The 22,836-nt window shown below is 43.6% G+C and overlaps 1 protein-coding gene across 1 annotated transcript in view; it reads right to left on the bottom strand.

The window, feature by feature from the left end:
- Positions 1-22,836, bottom strand: part of kmt2bb (lysine (K)-specific methyltransferase 2Bb) — a gene marked incomplete at its 5' end in the record, with an annotated part of 102,254 nt that overhangs the window by 57,022 nt on the left and 22,396 nt on the right. The window contains 8 exons of the mRNA XM_080427181.1: positions 760-891; positions 994-1,008; positions 4,786-4,905; positions 9,209-9,319; positions 12,365-12,471; positions 16,819-17,085; positions 20,064-20,131; positions 21,239-21,470. Of these exons, the coding sequence (XP_080283307.1) occupies positions 760-891; positions 994-1,008; positions 4,786-4,905; positions 9,209-9,319; positions 12,365-12,471; positions 16,819-17,085; positions 20,064-20,131; positions 21,239-21,470 (1,052 nt within the window). The remainder of the gene's footprint in view (positions 1-759; positions 892-993; positions 1,009-4,785; positions 4,906-9,208; positions 9,320-12,364; positions 12,472-16,818; positions 17,086-20,063; positions 20,132-21,238; positions 21,471-22,836) is intronic.

The following is a 22,836-nucleotide window of genomic DNA, read 5'->3' as shown; positions in this document are numbered from 1 at the left end:
CATAACTTTTTTCATTTATTTTTAATATTTTTTTTAAATGTGTCCCCGGCCCGAGAGTGAAGTATCCCAGTACCAAAGGTAAAAGTGCAGAAGGTCCCATTTCACTAGTTTTCAAATGTAAACAAATCATTTGAAAATAGCAGATCTAAAAGCGATGCGACGCATTGTGAGCTTGTAGATCCGGTATTTTCAAATGGCCAAAATGTATATAGGACTGAAGTGGTTAATGTGTGTTTTTGTAATAATAATTAAAATCTACAAAGTAACTAAAGTTTTCAAATAATTGTAGTGGAGTAAAAGTATAATATTTGCCTCTGAGATGCAGTGGAGTAGAAGTACAAGCATTGAAAATTGGAAATACTAGTAAAAGTAAGAGTCCCCTGGTTCAGTTATGCTGGATAATATGGGGCGGCAGTGGCTCAGGGGTAGAGTGGCCGGGTAGAGTGAACTGGAAACTGCAAGGTTCCCAGTTCGATCCCGGGCTGGGGCGCTCCCCTAGAGTTAGTGTAGAAGTGTCCTTGAGCAAGACACTGAACCCCTAATTGCTCCTGATGAGCAGGTTGGTGCCTTGCATGATTTCCTCCTCCATCGGTGTATGAATGTGTGTGTGAATGTAATGCACAATCTATGTAAAGCGCTATATAAATGTACCATTTATGTGACTCCCTCTGCACTGTCACCATCAAATAAAGGCTTAAAAGAAAAGAAAAAGAAAAGAAAAGCAGCAACAATAGTGTAAGTAAAAAGTAATGTCTGTACCCTTGAGTGTTTGTTTCTTCTGCCACACACATGGCAGAACTTGCAGCGGCGGCAGCACCAGTTCTCCTTGTTCTCCTCCGAGGGGCGCTCCGACGGCTCCAGGCAGAAACGGTGGAACGGTTCACAGCAGACCTGACAATACAGCATCTAAAGAACAGAACAGAGTTTAACACCTGGTAACACCTGGCAATACAGCATCTAAAGAACAGAACAGAGTTTAACACCTGGTAACACCTGGCAATACAGCATCTAAAGAACAGAACAGAGTTTAACACCTGGTAATACAGCATGGAACAGAATAGCTCCATTAAGAACCTCTCACTCCGCTATACAGCTCCGAGATGAGGTTCTATGTGGATGTCACCCAGAATCGGTAGAACGTCCGCCAAGGCTCCGCTGTTTAGCCTTTTGTATACATCGTGTCCAAAAACTAATGGTAGATTCCAACGCGTACAGATGTTTAAGGTTTGGTTGGGTGGAAAATATTTTAGGTTGGGGCACGAAATAACCGTTTAAATGACTTATTTAGTCAGCCTGTGACCATGTTTCCCATTGTAGCCAAACCGGGAGCTGTACTGACAGCGGACGTAGGGGGGTTTTCCGGGTTGAATGGGAAACATGGCCACAGGCTGACTAAATAAGTCATTTAAACGGTTATTTCGTGCCCCAATCTAAAATATTTTCAACGCGCTGCGAGCTTGTTGTGAGCTTGTAGATCAGCTATTTTCAGCTATTTTCGGAGAGTTGGTGCAGTGGGAAAAAGAAAAGGCCGAAAACGGTCGAGTTGACTAAATATTGAGGGTTTAAAAAGGTTAAATGTCTGAATATACACGTTAACACGAATCCAACATATTAACACATTGACTGCCAATCGCGTAGATCTACGCGAACCTATTTAAAGCCGCCATCTACGCGAACCGGTGGTTCGCGTAGATTTTACAAAAAGTGCACTTTCTGAAATTTTTTATCCACTTCCGTTTCCGGTAGCACCACCGGAAACGGAATTATTCGGGTTCCGTTTTTTTCGATCGTATCCGCTTCCTGTCTGGGATCCTGTCTAAAACTCGATTTTCTCGGTTGTTTTTTTTCTCCTCGGTGATCACTGTTTAGCGTTCACCGCTGTATCTTCAAGATGGCGGCTCGGATTTGGAAAGGGTTTTCGCTGGCCGTTTCACACAGATCCGCTGTGTGTTTAGAACCAAATGAACGCGCACTTTTAACTTATTTAGCGAGGTCTGTGGCGACATGAAAAAAACAAAAAATCAACAATAAAACGCTGGCACTGGTGAGTACATTACGATATTAACCTCTGGCATGGAATGTGTTAATAGAAAAGATAATGTCAAATAAGTCTATGAAAACAAATTATCTGCAATACAATTGTTTCAATATATAGTGGGGGGGGGGGGTCCCTGCTTCATCCCTCTCTCAGCTAAGGGGTCCTTGGCCTGAAAAACATTGAAGACCCCTCCCTGTCTTAAACAATATGACCTCAATACGTAAAATGATGTTTAGGAGCCATACAGCCAACCAGTTCAGTTCATTAGTTCAGTTCATTAGTTCAGTTCATTAGGGGGTTCTGGAAGATTGGACATGTTTTCTATTGCTAGTTTGACCACTTCACATATACTCTTTCATCTTAAAATAACTAATAACCTGGAAAAAGGCTACAAGCTTACAATGTTAGCCAGACATGCTCCACGGAGTCGTTTGTTGGTGTTCCCATGGCCTTCCCTCTAGCACCACCCACAGGCTAAAATGTCTACCTGCACAATATACTTGTACTGTGTCAAAATCTAAAGCATGTCCAACTCCTTGGTCCCAATTAAGATATGTCAGACGAGCCATGGTTTCTGTAATCCCCTGTTCTGTCCACTCACTACTCATTCCCTTTGTTCCTTTCCTGTTGTGAAATGACAACATATTTATAGTACTTATGTCATTTCCCAACCTGCTTATGAACTCATAACCTGACACAGTTCTGTAGAACTTGCGTCTCATTCACCAAGTTCTGTAGAACTGAATCAGTACATTAGAACAACAGGGAGGAGGAGGGGAACACGTCACCTATTTTCAACCTTATCTTTATACAATTGGTCCAGTCTGTCGGTGTGGGCTCTCATGTTGTCTATGTTTAGCACCGTAGTAGCAGTCTGTCGGTGTGGGCTCTCATGTTGTCTATGTTTAGCACCGTAGTAGCAGTCTGTCGGTGTGGGCTCTCATGTTGTCTATGTTTAGCACCGTAGTAGCAGTCTGTCGGTGTGGGCTCTCATGTTGTCTATGTTTAGCACTGTAGTAGCAGTCTGTCGGTGTGGGCTCTCATGTTGTCTATGTTTAGCACCGTAGTAGCAGTCTGTCGGTGTGGGCTCTCATGTTGTCTATGTTTAGCACCGTAGTAGCAGTCTGTCGGTGTGGGCTCTCATGTTGTCTATGTTTAGCACCGTAGTAGCAGTCTGTCGGTGTGGGCTCTCATGTTGTCTATGTTTAGCACCGTAGTAGCAGTCTGTCTGGTCTGGGCTCTCAGGTGCATTCATAAACTTTTTTTCTCACACCTTCCAACCGACTGCCAGTCTGTAGTCAGTCTGTAGTCAGTTTGTAGTCAGTTTGGTGGAGCTACCGTAACCCATTCAGACGGGGAACAAATCTGTGTCATTTTAAGTTTTCTTTGGCTATTCAAAAAATAGCAGATCTACAAGCTCATAGCGCTATGAGCGTGTAGATCTGCTATTTTTTTTTAATCGTGGAAAATTTGTGCAAATCTTTGAATATACATTTTTGTAAAGTGAACATTTTTAACCCATATCTTTGCTTCTGAGGGGATTCTACAAATGTCTTCTAAATCCTAACAGGTTTTTTTAAAACACTTATGTTGCTATAATCAGTGATTCTCAAATGTTTTCATGTCAAGGACCCCCATCTCAAAATATGTTGTTCCAGGGACCCCCTAGAAGCAAAGATTGGAGTTAAACATGTTTGCTTAAAAAAAAAATATATATAAATATATTCAAATATTTACACACATTTTCTACCAGCTCAAGCTCATAGCTGTATATATATATATATATATATATCTGCTATTTTAGAATAGCCAAATTATAAAATAATGGTTAAGGTGGTTACACAGATGTGTTCCCGGTTTTAATGGATAAGATGCCATCATTTCCGTCTACAGTACTCACTGTCTCAGAACTATGGACAGTTCAGAAACCCGTCTACTCCTGACTATGGACAGTTCAGTGTCTACTCGTGAACATAGGTAGATTCGGTCATTTCGTACTTCTTTTTTTATTATCGATAATGCAAGAACAATGTCTTCTATGTCAGCATGGAAAAACTTTCAAAGAGAGAAAGGCTTAGCTTGAGAATCCCCAATCCATGATGTCACTGGTAGGCAGGTTTCTAACTGTACACAGCCCTCCAATGAGACGTAGATTATGTAACATAGCAGTTTTAGATTAGATTAGGTTACTTTAATCCTCTTTGTACAATATCCACAATGACATATAACATGTTTAACACATCGGGTGCCAAACACGGTAAAAAACGTGTTTTCACAGAGTAGCACATGGGTGTTATCAGTCTTTTTGGTTTTTTTCACAAGGGGGGGGGGGGGGGGGGCTTGCGCAGCTCTGGAATCACCCACGGTGAAGGAAGGGACAGATGGATCACCGTGCCAAAAAACATGGCTCCCGTCCGCTCCCGTTCTATCTCCTTGATGAAAACCTCGGTATCTCCTTAACTTTTTACGTTGGGCAAAACGAGTCATTTTCGATGGGCGATTACTCCGTAATGGCGACTCGCGTGAGAGATGTTATTGTTCCAGGCGTTAGCCAGGACCATCGATGGTCGTGCACGCATCCATTGTTTACGTGTGGGTGCTCGCCGTGGAGTCCACAGCTATAAACAGCACAGCGTTACCAACGGTGACATTTCTGGCACTCAAAGTAATGTGTTTTAATAAAACGCTGGCACCCGATGTGTTAACAGTGTGTTTAGTTCATTTAATGGATGCAAAAAGACACTTACCTCGTGTTGACCTTTACTGGCACAGAGCAGGCAGACACAGGGGGGCATGGGGGGCACGGACACTGAGGTCAGGATGCTGAGACCACCCATCATCCACACGTTCTCCAGTGTACAGTCCTCCTGCAGCACACACACACACACACTTTTAAGAGGATTGCTCAGACATTTTAAACGTGAACAGTACATGAAATCATTTTGTTGACCTTTATCATCATTCCTCAACTTTGTTTTAGCTTCACACAGCTGATGGCTGCTCAGACGGCCATGCTGAGCGCTCAGGGGGGAGAAGACACTTCCACATGTAGATGTAACAGAAACGCCGCCTTGTGCCCCTGCAGACTTGGGTAGTAAACCCCATGCAGTCTACTGTTGATACTCACATGGTAGATAGAAAACTTTGATTGAACCACCTGGTAATTAAGCTGGATTTGGACTGCAGCTTTAGTACCACACTATACCACACCACATCAAAATATCTACTGTTTCCATTACACTAAAGTACTCCCTCTCAGATCCACAGGTATGAGTAGCAGACTCTGGTCATTGACTCTCCTTTGTAATGTAAACATAGATTAGGCTTCTTCCTAACAATGTAATGTAGATGAGTGGCCAACTGTCCTCTAAACAACTGTGTTTAGCATGACAAGTGATGATTTAAATCTTTGTTTATTTAATACTCTTACATTGTGGGTACTGCTGGTGTCATTAAATGTGTAAATGTCATGTTTTGTAACTCTATATTGTGATGTGATGTGCATTATCACCACACACACACACACAGCGTTGTGAGAAGTAGTGAACAGCCAATAGACACTAACCATTGTTGTGATATCTGCCACCATACTGGCACATCACCAGGTTCACACACAGTCAGACTGGCAACGTCACGCCACCCGTTTTCCCTCTACACCAAATATATTTGCCGAAAATATCTGATCTTCCAGCTTACAACGCATCATGTTGTGACACGTTGTGAGCTTGTAGATCAGCTACTTTCCCCCGCTGTTTGCCCCAGAAAAGGTACGCTAGGTTTGAGAGGTTCAGATGGTCTCCCTGAGGTCAGGGTGAAGGGTTAGGGTTAGGGTCCTGAGGTCAGGGTGAAGGGTTAGGGTTAGGGTCCTGAGGTCAGGATGAAGGGTTAGGGTTAGGGTCCTGAGGTCAGGGTGTAGGGTTAGGGTTAGGGTCCTGAGGTGAGGGTGAAGGGTTAGGGTTAGGGTCCTGAGGTCAGGGTGAAGGGTTAGGGTTAGGGTCCCGAGGTCAGGGTGAAGGGTTAGGGTTAGGGTCCTGAGGTCAGGGTTAGGGAATGGTTTGGGTTGGACTTCAGTGCTAAGCCTTTTTTAGAAAGGGCATCCTTTCCGAAAAAGGCAGAGCAAGGAATTTTTGCTCTCGCCATCTTGTTTTTGAAAGAAAGTCTTTTTGGGATCCCGTTACTCTTTAATTTTAAGGTCCTTGTACTTTTACATTCTGTTTACTAAGTCTTTAATCTAAATTCTAAATCTTAGCCCTAAGTTCTTTTTGGCTGTTTCGCCTTTCCTAAGAAAGGATTCCCCATTAGGGTTAACCATTTTCCCTTTCTTCAAAGTTTAGGTTTTTAGGCATGTTTACAAACTATAAATAAAATTGCCAGTGAGCTTTGTGAGGAATGTTCAATTGGGACTGTGCATGGCAGGTACGTCCAGTCATCCTGAGTCCCACCTTAGTTGGACTGCATACCAAAATTCATCCATAGTCTCATTATAAGAATGGTACAGGATTAGGACTCAATAAAGATTTAGGAAAACAAATATAGTTATGGACCTAACCGCGATGGAGGGGCGCAGTCTCAAGCGAACTTGAGCCACGAGAGGCACCACCGAGCGCGCTAAGGCGCGCGAGTTGCCGTGCCGAACGTTGCGAAGTTCGCTTTGAGCCTACTCAGCCCCGTCCGAATTATGTACCGATAGGCACAGAATAGTAAATGATGTTTGTGGGGACTGCGTTTGCCCCAACTGAACCTCCCAGTGACTACTGGTCAATTCTAGTGCGTCTTTGCTGGGACTGACACCATTCTCCATTTCTGCTACAAGGGTTAGGGTTTAGAGTAATGAGGACCTTAAAACATTTAATTTCAAGGTCCTTATTATTTCACATTTGTTCATCTAAGTCTTCCTAGGTCCATTGTTTGATTATGTGTGTCTTAACCCACTTAGTCCTTTTGAAGGTTTGAGTGGGAATTTGGGTTGAGTACCCTCACACCTATTTGGGTTTTAAGCTATGGGTCAGGAAGAAGCCCCTTGTCTTCCCTAGGGTCGTTGATGCTTCTGTGTTTGTCCTTAATCTAGTATCCCGGTCAGGTGTTACTCCTCCTTCCTCTGAGTGGGTCCTTGTTCTTTTAGTTCTCTCTGAGTACCTGGTGGTCTCTTTGTGTTTCTGTGAGTTTGTTTGATTTAATTAAGAAGGGTTGTTTTGTGTGTTTCTAGTGTTTGTCATATTAAGTCCCTCTGGAAAAATTGTACCTAATCTGTTTATCCATTGTCTTTCGTTATATTGCCTTTGTCCTAGTGTCCAATTTGGGTTATGTTCTAGGCCAGAGACTTTTAGGGAATTTATTCCATGTGTCATAAAGTGTTGAACGATTATTAAATTGGTCTTCTTGGCATTATTTATATTATATCTATGCTGGTTTAATCTGGTGGCGATTGTGTTTTGTGTTTCACCCACATATTGAAGGTTACATTTGGTGCAGGTGATTAAGTAAATACAGTTTTTAGTGTTAGCTTGTATTTTTTGTTTAATGCCAAACACCCTTTTGTTGTGTCTGTTGGTCACCATTTGGGTGCTTTTAAAGTAATGTGGTCTCCTGTTAGTTGGTCCATTCGTTCCTTTAAGAGTGCTGTGGACTAGATAATCTTTGAGATTCTTATTTTTTCTGTAGGCTGAAATGATTTTACACCCATGTGGTCTAGGAACATGTTTTTACTGCTGCTGCAGTCCATGCTAGTGAACCCAGAGCAGAGTATCAAGGTGATTGGAGGAAACCTAACAGCAGTACAAGGACAGGATGTCTGCTTCCCATGCACACTGACTGATAAAGCTGCAACTGATGAAAGCACTCACATCTTCTGGAATGACAAAACTAGACAAACCCCAGTAAAGCAGGACTTCATCAGCATCTCACCAGAGTAGTGATGGGTCGTTCATGATCGATTCGTTCAAAAATAACTAGTTCTTTGACGTGAACATTAACAAACCCGTTCACTTCCTGAAGCTGTTGGTTCACGCTTCGGTTCATGCCCCCCGTAACTATGCCCAACGAAATCGTCCGTTCACTTTTCCCACCACTACATCACAGCATGGAGCAGAGCGTGGTCTATAATATGGTCATGATGACATTACATTCCAGTTCATTGAGAGCATAAAAGAACACAATGCAGCATCTATTCATGTCTCTGATGTCACACTGTTGGATGAGGGAGTCTACGGCTGCATCTTCACTCTCTTCCCAAGTGGAATCTACAGGACAGAGTGTTGGTTCCTCCAGTCAGCAGCCTGGAAGGTGTAGTACTGTTCTACCAGTTCCTATTGGTGGTGAGGGTTTAGCTACATACTGTATGTGAGCTGCTGGTGCCAAACCTCCTGCAGAGTGACATGGACATAGAACACTGACTCTTCAGCAGAGTCACTGAGGATAGTGACCCACTCCACTGAACAGGCTAACAACACCACCACCACAGTTAGCCACCTGGCTAACTGTGGTGCTGGTGTTGTTAGGGTCTAAAAACAGGTGGTATAAGTGCATAGAAGTGTAGAGAAGCAACCTCACACTGGAGGTTGTGCTGTTTTATCAGCTCTTTTCTGTGAGGTTAGGGTTTAGGTTAGGTTCAGGTAGTGTTTGTGAGGTTAAAAGGTGAAGTAGGGAGTCTCGTACAGCAGCCTCCTGGCCACCACCAAAACACAGCCACACACACACATACACAGCACAACCGCGCCGCCTCCTGGTGATAACACTGCAGAGGAACAGGTGACATACCTTGAAGTCCACTCTGATCTTGTGAGTGGGTTCACTCGGTTCTGTCCCTCTGCTCAAAACCATGAGCCCTACCCCTACCCCTAACCCCTAGCCCTAACCCCTAGCCCCTAGCCCTAACCCCTACCCCTACACCTAACCCCTAGCCCCTACCCCTAACCCCTACCCCCTACCCCTACCCCCTAGCCCTAACCCCTAGCCCCTAGCCCTAACCCCTACCCCTACACCTAACCCCTAGCCCCTACCCCTAACCCCTACCCCCTAGCCCTAACCCCTACCCCTACCCCCTAGCCCTAACCCCTAACCCCTGCCCCCTAGCCCTAACCCCTAGCCCTAACCCTACCCCTAACCCCTAACCGCTAACTCCTAACTCCTAACCCTCCTGGTGATAACGCCACAGAGGAACAGGTGACATACCTTGAAGTCCACTCTGATCTTGTGAGTGGGTTCACTCGGTTCTCTGTCCCTCTGCTCAAAACCATGAGCCAGAGCAGCCAGCACACTGGGAGGGGTCTCCTCCAACGGACCCTGAGAGAGGGAGGGAGAGAGAGAAGGATGAGAGAGAAGGAGAGAGAGAAGGATGAGAGAGAGAGATACATGATTCCAACGCCAATTGCCAAACTGGTGACAATTTAAATCGATTACAGAAAATACAGGATCGTTGTAAGAGAATCGATTATTTAAAAAAACGTTTGTGTTTTGAAAAGAGGAGAAGAGAAAACAGTATTGTAAAAAAAAAATGAAAGAAGAAAATACTGGATTGGTGTAAGAGAATAGTTCTGGAAAATAATGTTGTTTAAAAATGGTATTGTGAACGTAGAATCATGATTCAAATGGTGAGGTGAGTGAATGGTTAGATGATGCCTAATGGAATCTAAATGAGTGAAATCAGTAGACTGAGAACTGTAATCCATGAGGACCATAGCAACACATGTCGTCAGACATAACATGGAACACACTGGAACACGGTTGGATTAGAGACATTTGAGACATTCGGATTTTGTAGGCCAGGCCTCGAGAGAAAAGAATGGTTTGTTTGCAATTAATTATTTCATTCTAAAATGGGAGCAGCTAAACCACACATTTATCACACATTCTTCTTCCAGTCTTAGAGGAAATGTACTGTCTGTGATGTAATGTAAAAGAGATGGCATGTTTTTCACTTAAAATAAAGGTCAACAGATAATCTCACTACAAATAGTGGTGTTACTTGCAGAATCTTAAGGTGGTATCAGATAATAATAGTTTATAATCCAACTACTAAGGCAACAACACTATATTTCAGTGCCATGAGCATGACACATTTAACATGCTGTTTGATGAACCTTGCGACCCGTCGCGAGCACAAACACGCGCGCGCGCCCCCCGTCGCGAGCACACACACACACACACCACGGTACATCTTCATGCGGTCAGAGCCGTCCCCCGTCGCGAACACACACACACACACACGGCCGTCGAGCGAACACAAATAATGTACTTTGTGACACGTGCCTCCCCAACGTGCATGCGCACGTGCGTGGTCGCGCATACACGGCCGCGGACCCGTGCGAACAGACAGACACACACGGCTGCAGATGATCATGTTGCCATGTCCGCTTATTATAAGCGACTTGGGATCTCTTCGTTTGGGCTTGTTTTCATAGACCTGCTTGCTTGCTTCTCTCACGAAACCAACGCTGTAAACATGCATTCATCCCCATTGGGCATGCGCAGTAACTGCGCAAACTGAGGTCGTAGAGTTAGACAGTGTTTCCATAAAAGGCTGATAAACAGCTTGAATGTGGGTAAAGTGAAACACAGGCTTCCTCACGGTGGGCGTTTACTAATGATGAATGGCCGTGTGCTTCAGCCACTGAAGAGAACCAAGCACTTCAGACAGACTGACATTCCGTTAACTATATGTAGGATTAGGCCAGGGGAGCCCAAAAGGTAGATCATGATCTACCAGTAGATCACAAAGGATGTGCAGGTAGACCACATGACTCGCCCCTAACACATAAATAAATGAAATATTAAAAAACTATTGCCACTTAAATGAAGGTGACTTGAGTGATTGACATGAAGAAGGGCCTGTCAGCTCTCATCATGGCTTCTATAGCAGGAAAACCCAGCATGTCATACTTTGTTTTCAACAGTGTTAGGCACAAACATAGCATTACAAAGTTATATAAATAAAATAAAAACCCACCAATTCAAAACTGTTGCCTCCATTTCCAGCACCACCATTCCAAAGCCCTCTCAGGTACATTTTCAAAGTATTTTAAAGATAAATAGGTTTTTGGGTTGGTTGGTAGATCTTGTTCAGCTGGTTTTAAAAGTAGTTCTCAAGTCAAAAAAGTGTGGGCACCCCTGTATTAGGCCATTGACGCCCATTTGAAATGAGTTTGTGTACAGACTTCTGCACTTCTGTCTTCTATTCTACACTGTAGATGGAGAGTGAAACCTATCATCTGAACGGTCATTCTTAATTTCTCATGCATTCTCTCATTGGGTTAGAACTTCTACATCAGGAATATTTGGAATAAATGACCCGTCTTCCCTTTCCTGAAAGCTACTCATGGATGGGAGCTTTATGTCAGCCACTTCTTCATGGCCTGTAAACCATGTGACTGTGAGGGGGTTTGGGTCCAGAGGGGAACTGTAGGGTTTCACAGTCAGGGTTCTGAATAAGAAGTGTCTGAATAGACACAACATCTCATTCACACTTCATTGAACGCGGTGTCCTGCAGTAAATAATTGCAAATCTACAAGCTCACAAAGCAATGAATCATCTTTCAGAGCAGTGGTTCTCAAAATGGGGTCCAGGGACCACCCATGAGGGGGTTCCAAATGTACCTTTATAGGTCTGTAACACTTAACACATTGAATGCCAATCGCGTAGATCTACGCGAACCGCCGGTTCGCGTTGATTTCACCCCAGGTGCACGGAATTTTTTGATCCATTTCCGGTTCCGGTTTGACGACCGGAAACAGAATTATTTGGGATCCGGTTTTGCCGATCACGTCGGCCCTCGTTCTAATGACGAAACTGAAACTTAATGTTCTCCTTGTAGTTTTTTCTCCTCGCATATCACTGTTTAACGTAAACCCTTCTAACTACAACCATGGAGCTCCGTTTGACACATGGTTTTCACTGGTAGATTCAGTGAGATGTCGCCGATGTAAACAGACAGTGCACAGCTCAATCTTATGGATTTTAAAAAGGTCTATGGCGACGTGAAAAAAACAAAAAAACAACAATAACACGTTGGCACTGGTGAGTACATTATGAGATTAACGTCTGGCATGGAATGTGTTAAGAGGTGCTTGACATTTAAAAATGTTGAGTTAGCCAAGAGAATGGAATGAGTTAAATCAGTGGTGGAGACTGAGAACTTTACAGTGAGAGCAGCTTATATATACAGGACAGTCGGTCAACTCTTATCAGACTGTGACACATATCACTCATTTAGAATGCATTAAGATAATCACGCAAACCATCTACAGTGTGCTGTGTTTTATGAACCGGTGTCCTTGTTTTAAAGTGTTTTAAAGTGTTTTAAAGTGTTCTTGTATGAAGTGTTTTCTCACCTTTTCGATTTTCCGTCTCCCGTGCGGCACGCGGTGCGACGTGGACCGGCGATGTCGGACTTCCTCGTCTGAAATGTCTCCCAGGAATCCATCCAACGAAACAAAGTCTGAGCAGCAGGATCAGACAGACGTTACATTAGTATGGTTGATCAGGGAGACGTTACATTAGTACGGTTGTCACTGTCATCACATTTTAGCTGACCATTCCATTCTTATACAAACAATAGCAAATGAGTTTCTGGACAACGCAACACACAAGTTCACAAGTACAACATACATAAAGAATCTTTGGAAAATAAGAGCGTCTGCTAGATGCCTACATCGTAATAATGATGGTATGAGAACACATTGTAATAATAATAAATGGTAACATAACACATTGTAATAATAATAAATGGTAACATAACACATTGTAATAATAATAAATGGTAACATAACACATTGTAATAATAATAAATGGTAACATAATAGAGTACAGAAGTCCTGACGTCACTGGTTCGTAAAGTCATTTCTCTATGGAGAATAACATTGGGTCATCTTCGTCTCATATAAGAATTGTGGTCCAAAAATAAACAAACTGTCTCTGCGATATTGTCAGGGAGGAGGTTCTGTATCGTTTATGATAGTCAGTCACTTATATTTGATACAGTCTGTTTCTGGAGAAAATTTAACTAATTTGGCGGAAGTACCGTATTTTCCGCACTATAAGGCGCACCGTTAATGCGCCTTATAGTGCGGATGCGCCTTATAACCAGGTGCGCCTAATATATGTATCAATATTGGTTAATTATGGCCCACGCGGCAAAGTGAGCCGCGAACCGCGCTGCAAAGTGAGCCGCGAGCGGCGCACCAAACCGAGCCGCGCCCAAAGCCAGCCGCAAGCCGCGCACCAAACCGAGCCGTGCACCAGACCGAACCGCGATCCGCGCCGCAAAGTGAGCCGCGACCCGCGAGCCGCACACCAAACCGCGAGCCGCGCTGCAAAGTGAGCCGCGGGCCGCGCACCAAACCGACCCGCGAGCCGAAACACCGACGCGATTGTTTTCAGATCGTTATTTTCGGTGCGACACAAGCGTTGTTGTTCTTTAGTTCCTATCTATCTCTGCTCCTATGAAGTGTACATTATCTTTTTCATATTATTATTATGAACTTTATATTGTAGTTTGTACCCTGTATTCTGAGTTTGTGACTACAACAAGTAGCAAAATAGAATGTACATTAGGACAGTGGTTCTCAACCTGTGGGTCAGGACCCCCAGGGGGGTCCCCACATGATTGGGGGGGGGGGGTCCCCAGATGACAGTGAAGTCACAATTTAAGGAATTTTAAGATATTTTTAATACCTCAAGAAAGAAAAGAAAAAAGACTATTACTGCATCCAAACTAATCAACAAACTATACTATAAATACGGTCAAAATTGTGAAATAATATAAGAAAGAGGCGATCTACAAGCAAGGCGTTGTGAGCTTGTAGATTAAAAAAAAAGACACGACCTTGTAGATCTGCTATTTTGACTATGTATCTGTGGAACTGAGTTAAACTAAATTAAATGCTTCAACTCCTAATTCCAAGCGCTTCTCAGGGTGGGGGGTCCCCAGTTCAAATATGATTATTTTGGGGGGTCGCTGCCTGAAAGGATTGAGATCCACTGCATTAGGATATAATGTACACAGTCACACACACATAGAAGATATGGAGATTGGAGATCAAAGAAAACGATAGAAGGGGGGGGGAGACGTGTAATTGGGGACCCATTACATTGAAAACCTAGCAACATCACTGCATTATGGCCACCGTATGTATCAATATTGGTTAATTGTGGCTACCGTAGTCAAGGGGCGTAACAGCAGGGAACCCCGCGAATTCCGCAAATTCCAGTCCCACACCACTTGTGTGTGTATAAACCATTATAACCACGTACAGTATAAACACCCCAAAATGGCACCTGTCAAGAAGAGACACGCTTACGACGCAGAGTTCAAACTCAAGGCTATCAGTCACGCAGAAGAACATGGCAATAGAGCAGCAGCGAGAGAATTCAACGTCAACGAATCAATGGTACGAAAGTGGAGGAAGCAACAAGATGACCTGCGCCAAGTAAAGAAGACTAAAAAGAGTTTCCGCGGAAACAAAGCGAGATGGCCACAATTAGAGGACACACTCGAACAGTGGGTTGTTGAACAGAGAGCAGCAAGTAGAAGCGTCTCTACAGTCACACTGCGAATGAAGGCAACAGCGCTAGCACATGACATGGACATCAATGAATTTAGAGGCGGGCCTTCTTGGTGCTTTCGTTTTATGAAAAGACGTAATCTCTCCATCCGCGCACGAACTACTGTCTCGCAGCAACTGCCACAGGATTACCAAGAAAAGCTGGCCTCTTTCCGCACATACTGCAAAGACAAGATCACTGAAAAAAGGATCCGGCCAGAGCACATCTTCAACATGGACGAGGTTCCACTCACCTTTGATATTCCTGTGAACCGCACTGTGGAGAGAACGGGGTCCAGAACGGTGAATGTACGCACGACAGGGAATGAGAAGTCATCCTTCACTGTAGTTCTCGCCTGCCAGGCTAATGGCCAGAAACTTCCACCCATGGTTATTTTCAAGAGAAAGACCTTGCCAAAGGAAAAGTTTCCAGCCGGCGTCCTCATCAAAGTTAACCCGAAGGGATGGATGGATGAAGAAAAGATGAGTGAGTGGCTGAGAGAAATTTACTTAAAGAGACCGGGTGGATTTTTTCACACAGCGCCGTCCCTATTGATCTACGACTCCATGCGCGCCCATATCACCGATGGTGTCAAAAAACAAGTGAAAAACACTAATTCGGTGCTTGCTGTCATTCCGGGTGGATTGACTAAAGTACTCCAGCCGCTAGATATTGGTGTCAACAGGGCGTTCAAAGCTAGACTGCGAACTGCGTGGGAGCAGTGGATGACAGAAGGCGAACATACGTTCACCAAGACGGGGAGACAGCGCCGGGCGACATACGCCACTATCTGCCAATGGATCGTGGATGCCTGGGCAGATATATCAGTCTCAACGGTGGTCCGAGCTTTCAGGAAGGCAGGAATTGGCACTGTCCTGCCGGACAACAGCAGCGACACCGCCTCGGATGACGACTCTGACGAGATGGAGCCGTTGGATCCTGTACTCGCCCAGCTGTTCAATTCCGATACTGAAGAGGAAGAATTCGAGGGATTTGTTGACGAGTCTGACGAGATGGAGCCGGGCACGTTGGATGCTGTACGTGTACTCGTCCAGCTGTTCAATTCGGATACTGAAGAGGAAGAATTCGAGGGATTCGTTGATGGGGAATGAACTGAAAAAGTGAGCTTTACGTGTTTCTTTTACGTGTTTCTTTTACGTGTTAACAACTGAACAAGGCTGGGAGTGGGAGATATTGTGAATATGGACATTAACGTTTGAACAACGTTGAGTTATTGTTATATTTTTATTGCTTTGCACTATTTCCAGAGTTACTATATTGTGATTGCACTAACGTTTGATTTACCGTAGCTAGCGGTATCAGACTGTTTCTTTTACCTGTGTGTTTCCATGTGTTTCCCTTACTGAATCAGGGAAAAGTTCCCCTCCATGGATGCACTAACTACGTGATAAAAAGTTGCACTACCTGTTATACCTTGCTGTTGGTAAAAGATAAACTGTGTCGCGAAAATACTACGTCACTGACGATACCTTGGGGAAAAAATAAAACAGCCGTACTTGGAGAAAAAATGTTCCCCTCCATGGATGCACTAACTACGTCATAAAAAGTTGCACGACCTGTTATACCTGGCTGTTGGTAAAAGATACACTGTGTCGCGAAAATACTACATCACTGACGACACCTTGGGGAAAAAATAAAACGGCCGTACTTGGGGAAAAAATAAAACAGCCGTTGTTTGTTTGATTGATTGAAGACTTTATTAGAAGTTTGCATTAGAAAAAAATAACAGTCTCATGACAGCACATATCACTGGTACAAGGTCTACCTTACATGTCTAGGTTCATGTGTGTTGTAAGAACGCTGGTTTGTATTAATTCTGTTAATAAAGTTTGACTGACTGACTTATCTGACTGTTTTCTTTAGCGCAGCTCCATCTAGTGGATGCATAACGCAACCCCAGCCACTACAGTAGCTTCTATTCTATGCGCCTTATAATGCGGTGCGCCCTATATATGAAAATTATTGATTTATTGCAGGTGCGCCTTATATTCAGATGCGCCTTATAGTGCGGAAAATACGGTAGCATTATGGTTTTCTCACCGTCAGTTGATGCTTCATATCCATAAGAGTCAAACCACCGGGGTCATTTGTTTATTTTTGGAACACAGTTCTTATTTGACACGATATTAAACACGTCTATGGGGATTCAGAACGGGGGGGGGAAAACGCGACCCAGGTAGGATGTGTAAATGACGTCAGACTTCGGTGCTCTATACTATACCTTGGCTGAAGCGAGGGCCTGGTCCTCGTCTCCTGGAGGCGGGGGAGGTGGAGCTGGGCGTGGCCTTGAGGTCGGGGTCAGAGTCGTAGTCCAGCAGGTCAAAGTAGATGCGAGGCTTGACGATGCGTTTGGGCTGCTTCCTCACAGACGGGCTCTGGCTGTCGCCGCCCTCAGGAGGCCCAGACTGGGACTTGACGGCCCCGTCGTCCCCTTCATCGTTGCTGGAGTGTCCCAGGCTGAGGGACAAGCGCCGGCGCTTACCGTGACCTGAGGGACGAGGAGGAGACGCACGGGGTCACAGTTAGACCTTTAATAAAGGCAGTAGAGCTTTAACCCTGACCCCGACAAATACCAGATCTGTAGATCCCATGTAGTCCTATAGCTCAGTGGTTCCCAAACTGGGGGTCGAAACCGCCAGGGGGGGGTCCCCAAATTATTTAGGGGGGTCCCCAGATGATTAGCTTTAATGTGCAACATAGTTTTCTCCCTCAACAGTAAACAGACCAACATACAGTATAAGTGTACACAGCACAAAGTGGGTGCCGTGGCACCGTAGGGTGCCTTGATGCTGGTTCAGGGGTGCCTCAGAATACTTTGATAATATTTAGCATTTATAAATATCACTTGTACTTTACTTGGTGCGTTCTTTTTCAGTCTACTGTACACCAAGTCTCTTCACCAAATATAGCAGATCTATAAGCTCACAACGCGCCACTTTGTGACGCGATGTGAGCTTGCAGATCAGCTATTTTTGGTGTATGTTCCCTAATAGGGATGCTGGGGTTTAGTATAACAATTATCTTCAATCTGTCGGAAAGATTTACATATTTACGTAGCGTTAATATGGCATAAGCAAGGGATAATGTATGGGGAGGTGGTCATTATTGAAATTTAAAGCCCGACAGGGTGATTATGCACCGAGGCGGAGCCGAGGTGCATAATCACCCTGATTATTATCCCGCTTATTACACGGCTACTTAATACATAAATAAATAAATAAATTGACTCAAAAGTCAAAACGCGGGTCATTTATTCCAAAACGAAGTATTTCCTTGCTTACAGCAATGAAAGTATTCCATAAGTATTGGGCTGGGCGGACAAGTTCGCCTCGGAAAACAAATGACAGTATTCCATAAGGTAAGGGGAAGACTCGCCCCAAAACACACTTGCCCCCCATTCTATATACCGCTGGATTTGCCTGTAATACCACCGGATTTGCCCCGGGGCGACTGTGTTTTGGGGCGAGCGTTTTGGTATTCCCCCGTTGTTGTGCCACGATAAACAAGGAAGTGCAGAGGATCAAATAGAATGACTTTTCGGTCGTTGCATCGTCTATTTCTCACTTCAAATGTTTTCAAAAACATTCTTGAGAGCAACGTTTAGTTGTAAATGAGATGGGTTGTTTGTTTACATGGCTGTCATGTTGGATAAAGCATAAAACCAAGCAGCGCAGGTTGATACGAGCAGGTGTTCTGAGTCTCTGATTACAGAGCGGGCCGTTATTGAGCTCATCGGTCATTATCCAGAAATGACCGATGATTGACCAATCAGAATCGAGCATTCAACCAAGCCGTGTAATAAGGTGCTATGTAGTAACGATGTAATTCAGGGTGCAGTGGGGTGGATGAGAAAGGTTTTTACACGGCTGTCCTGAGACAAACATGTTTGAGAACCACTGGTACAGGGTATCTGCACATTTATGAAGTTACCATTTAATGACCTCTTTAATACCACATTGGCCAAACATGACGTAAAGAAAGAGGCAAACATTGTGAAAATAGCCGATCTACAAGCTCACAACGCCTCGCAGTGCGAGGCGTTGTGAGCTTGTAGATCGGCTATTTTCACAATAATTTTCTGTGGAGTGCTCGGCAGGGCGGGGGAGGGGGGGGGTCCCCAGTTCAAATATGATAAAAAAAACCTGGAACACTGATATACGTTGTTATACCTTTCAAGCAGGGAACACCTCTGTGTCACATTAGCTGTTGTTGCTATACAGTATATAAAGCAACATATTTCAGTCAGGATTTAGAAGGCGTTTTTAGAATCATGGGTTAAAAAGATTCAAAAACTAAAACATTTCTAAAATAGCCGTGAACAGAGAGACAGGAAAGGCAGGAGAGAGAGAGGGGGGAGGGAGGGGGGGGGGGTGACATGCAGTCTGGTGGGCCTTCCTGAACAGTTCAAAGTTCAAGGTCAATGTGATCTAGTGTTCAGGTACATGAGGCTCCTCACACATTATAACAGCATCAGTTAAGTCAATGCACAACAACAGCCAGGAGGGGGCACTGTGACTCCACACATGAACTAGGCTTCTAAGACAGTGTGGTCCAGGCACCCTCAGGGTTTCTATAAGGCGGCTTTCCATATGCATGGCCTCACCCTACCCCACACCACACCGTCCACTTGTGCCTCGGTTTCCACTACAATGAAGTGGGTAGAGTGGTGTGTAAGTGGTACTAAACTGGTGCCTAAAAAGTACCCAGTCCTGGGTAGGTCTGAGCTAGGCCAAACCGGGCCAAACACTTCATAATGACTGATCACTCACCAACTTTTTATTTAGAACAGGATATAGTTGTAAAACATTATAATACTTTATAGATTATTATAATCACAGTTAAAATCTATTCTAGTGTTATAATTATCATAGTTGTAAAACATTATAATAATTTATAGTGTATTATAATCACAGTTATAATCTATTATAGTGTATTATGATGATCATAGTTGTAAAATATTATAATAATTTATAGTGTATTTATAATCAGTTATAATCTATTATAGTGTATTATGATGATCATAGTTGTAATAAATTATAATAATTTATAGTGTATTATAATCAGTTATAATCCATTATAGTGTATTATCAACCAAATGGACCCTTATAGTGTACACATGGGGCGACAGTGGCTCAGGGGTAGAGTGGCCGGGTAGAGTGAACTGGAAAACTGCAAGGTTCCCAGTTCGATCCCGGGCTGGGGCGTCTAGAGTTAGTGTTGAAGTGTCCTCCTCCATCAGTGTATGAATGTGTGTGTTAATGGGTGAATGTAATGCACAATCTATGTAAAGCGCTTTGGATAGAAGCGCTATATAAATGCACCATTTACCATTTTACCATTTACCATAGAACCAAATGGACCCTTACAGGTCTGTAACTCTGAGAGTGTACACATGGAACCAAATGGACCCCTACAGGTAAGGGGATTCTTTAAATGATAAAGAGGTCCAGTAGAATGAAGACTCACCTTTGGGAACAGTTCTGCCACTCAGACGCCGTGCTTTCCTCTCCTCGATCTGATCACACCTCTTATACCTTTAAAAACACACACATTATCATTATTAGTATTATTATTATATTACAATGAGGATGGACTGTTGTCAAATTAACAAATGTGGTTTCTCATTAGCGCTTCAACTGTTTAATCAATTTAATTGATTATACAAAATAATCTATTTTAATGAAATAATCTATATTTTGTGTCTGGGAGACAGTCATCTCTGGTGCCCATTCTTCAGGAAACTGAAATGAAAATGAGTCAATAGCCCAGTTAGACTCTTCACATACTAGAGTATTTCTGACATAAATGTCAGAGCTTAAATTGACATGTAAATATGAAATAAATACATAAACATGAAGCTAAGATATAAGGTTAGAGCTATAGCAACCGTTAATTCAAGTGGTGTTTTCTCCACTGAAGAGTTTTAACTTGACTTCAGTTCTATAAGCTGTTTCAAAACTATTCACTCAATCTCATTAACCAACATATCATTATGTTACTATGATTCCCTGCTTTCATATGACACGAAAGAATGGAAATGAAAAAAATGCTAGATGGCTGTCTAACAGTCAAATCTGGTCACATTAGGTCAAATAGACCTAGAAGCTACAAACGTCTACATCTGCTATTTTCGCGCAACGTGTATAAAATAGAGCTTCAAGTGGTTAATCATACTAATTGATTTAATCAATTCTAAATTGTGTGTGTGTGTGTGTGTGTGTGTCTCTGTGTCTGTGTCTGTGTCTGTGTCTGTGTGTGTGTGTGTGTGTGTGTGTGTACCCCGGACAGCCAAAGAACCATAAGCTTCTCGATTATCAGATTAATGGAAAAAGTCATCGATTTTTTAACAAATAGGCCCTTCCTCAGCTCTGCACATAACGTGATGCTTCTCTCTAACTTATTCTATTTGTATTCTCTGTAAGAGAGGTGTTGTGTAGACATTTAGTATTGTGTGATCTGTCTCTGTAAGAGAGGTGTTGTGTAGACGTTTAGTATTGTGTGTAAGAGAGGTGTTGTGTAGACGTTTAGTATTGTGTGATCTGTCTCTGTATTGTGTATTTGTCATGGATTAGTGGATAGTTGCAGCCTCATGTCTCATGGTGTAAAGCGCCCAGACGACAGACGGAGGAGAGGTAACGTACACGCAGCACTGCCGCTTGGTGTTGGGTCCGCCGAACTTGGGCTTGTCCAGGCAGTTCATGCACTTCCCGCAGTCGTCCTCGTGGTTGCAGCCTTTGCACACGCCACAGCGCCGCGAGCGGTAGCCGAACGGGCCCAGACCCTTCCTCTTTATCAGGCTGGACGTCTTCTTCACCTTGGTGACCTTCTGGTCTGACAGCACGGGGCTGTCCGACTCGTCCGCAGAGCCCGCGTCTGCAACCATGACAACACACCACAGGTCAGCCGTCATAACTGAAGCATGCAGATGAGAAACTAATCCACAGATCTCCACACATGACCATGCACCATTATGCTGGGAACCCACAAAAAAACGTTGCTCACGCGTTTTATTGTGCATGCCTGTTCTCGCCAAACCTGGCCACAGCGAGACGTCTTGTCAATGCACTTCAATGGAAGCGGAAAACAAATCTTCACGTGACACAGGAGGAGCGCCCGCGTGCGGCCAGTGAGAACGGCTGCATTCAATAACATGGAGCGAAAAAAAGTATCTGCATCCGAGCGTTTATGCTTGCAGGTCTGATAGGTTTCAAGCGTTAGAATTGGTGCTCTAAATTAAAAGACATTAAAAATACAAAACAAAAATAGAATAAAATATTATTTATGCAATTCTCTTCCTGGCCAGTATGCTCTAGGATCATCTAAAGTAGAGCTCGGCAATTTTGACAAAAATCTTAACAATATCAATTATCAAAATCAATAATGTGACTATATTTGGGGGGTGAGTATTGGTGCTTTCAGAAAAAGGGACACATTTCGTTGCAGGTCTGGGAAATGTTGTCTAAATAATGCAATGATGTGTATGTCAGGATCCACATGGGAAACATGTGGATCCAAAGTGGATCTCTTTGACGCGGAGCGAAGATAAATCTAAAAATGACAGATGCTTTCCCGGTCTTAACACATTGAATGCCAATCGCGTAGATCTACGCGAACCTATTTAAAGCCGCAGCGTGCCAGTCGCGTAGATCTACGCGAACCGCCGATTCGCGTTGAAAATTTTCCAGGTGCACTTTCGGAATTTTTTGATCCATTTCCGGTTCCGGTTTGATGACCGGAAACAGAATTATTTGGGATCCGGTTTTGACGATCACGTCGGCTCCCATTCTAAAGCGCACACTGAAACTCAATTCTCTTCCTGTAGTTTTTTCTCCTCGCATATCACTGTTTAACGTAATCCGCTCTAACTACAATCATGGAGATCCGTTTGACATGCGGTTTTCACTGGGAGATACAGTGAGATGTCGCGGATGTAAACAGACCGTGTACGGCTCAATCTTAAGGATTTTAACAAGATCTATGGCGACATGAAAAAAAAAAAAAAACAACAATAACACGTTGGCACTGGTGAGTACATTATGAGATTAACCTCTGGCGGTCAATGTGTTAAAGGGTCAACAGAACCCGACATAAAAGACAGAACTTAAGGTAGGGTAAGTGATTTTCTTTGGTTAAAATAAGTGTTAAATAGCTCTATATTCTGATAGTACTCATTGCTACAGAGTGCTTGTTCAGTAAAAGGAGTCTCCTTGTCTCTCCAGCTCTTTATAAAACAGAAAAC

The sequence above is a fragment of the Gymnoscopelus braueri genome (genome assembly GCF_963280865.1).
Source record: "Gymnoscopelus braueri genome assembly, chromosome: 4".
NCBI classification, from domain to species: Eukaryota; Metazoa; Chordata; class Actinopteri; order Myctophiformes; family Myctophidae; genus Gymnoscopelus; species Gymnoscopelus braueri.
Note: the sequence above shows the minus strand (reverse complement) of the source record. Positions and strands in the feature narration are given on the sequence as shown.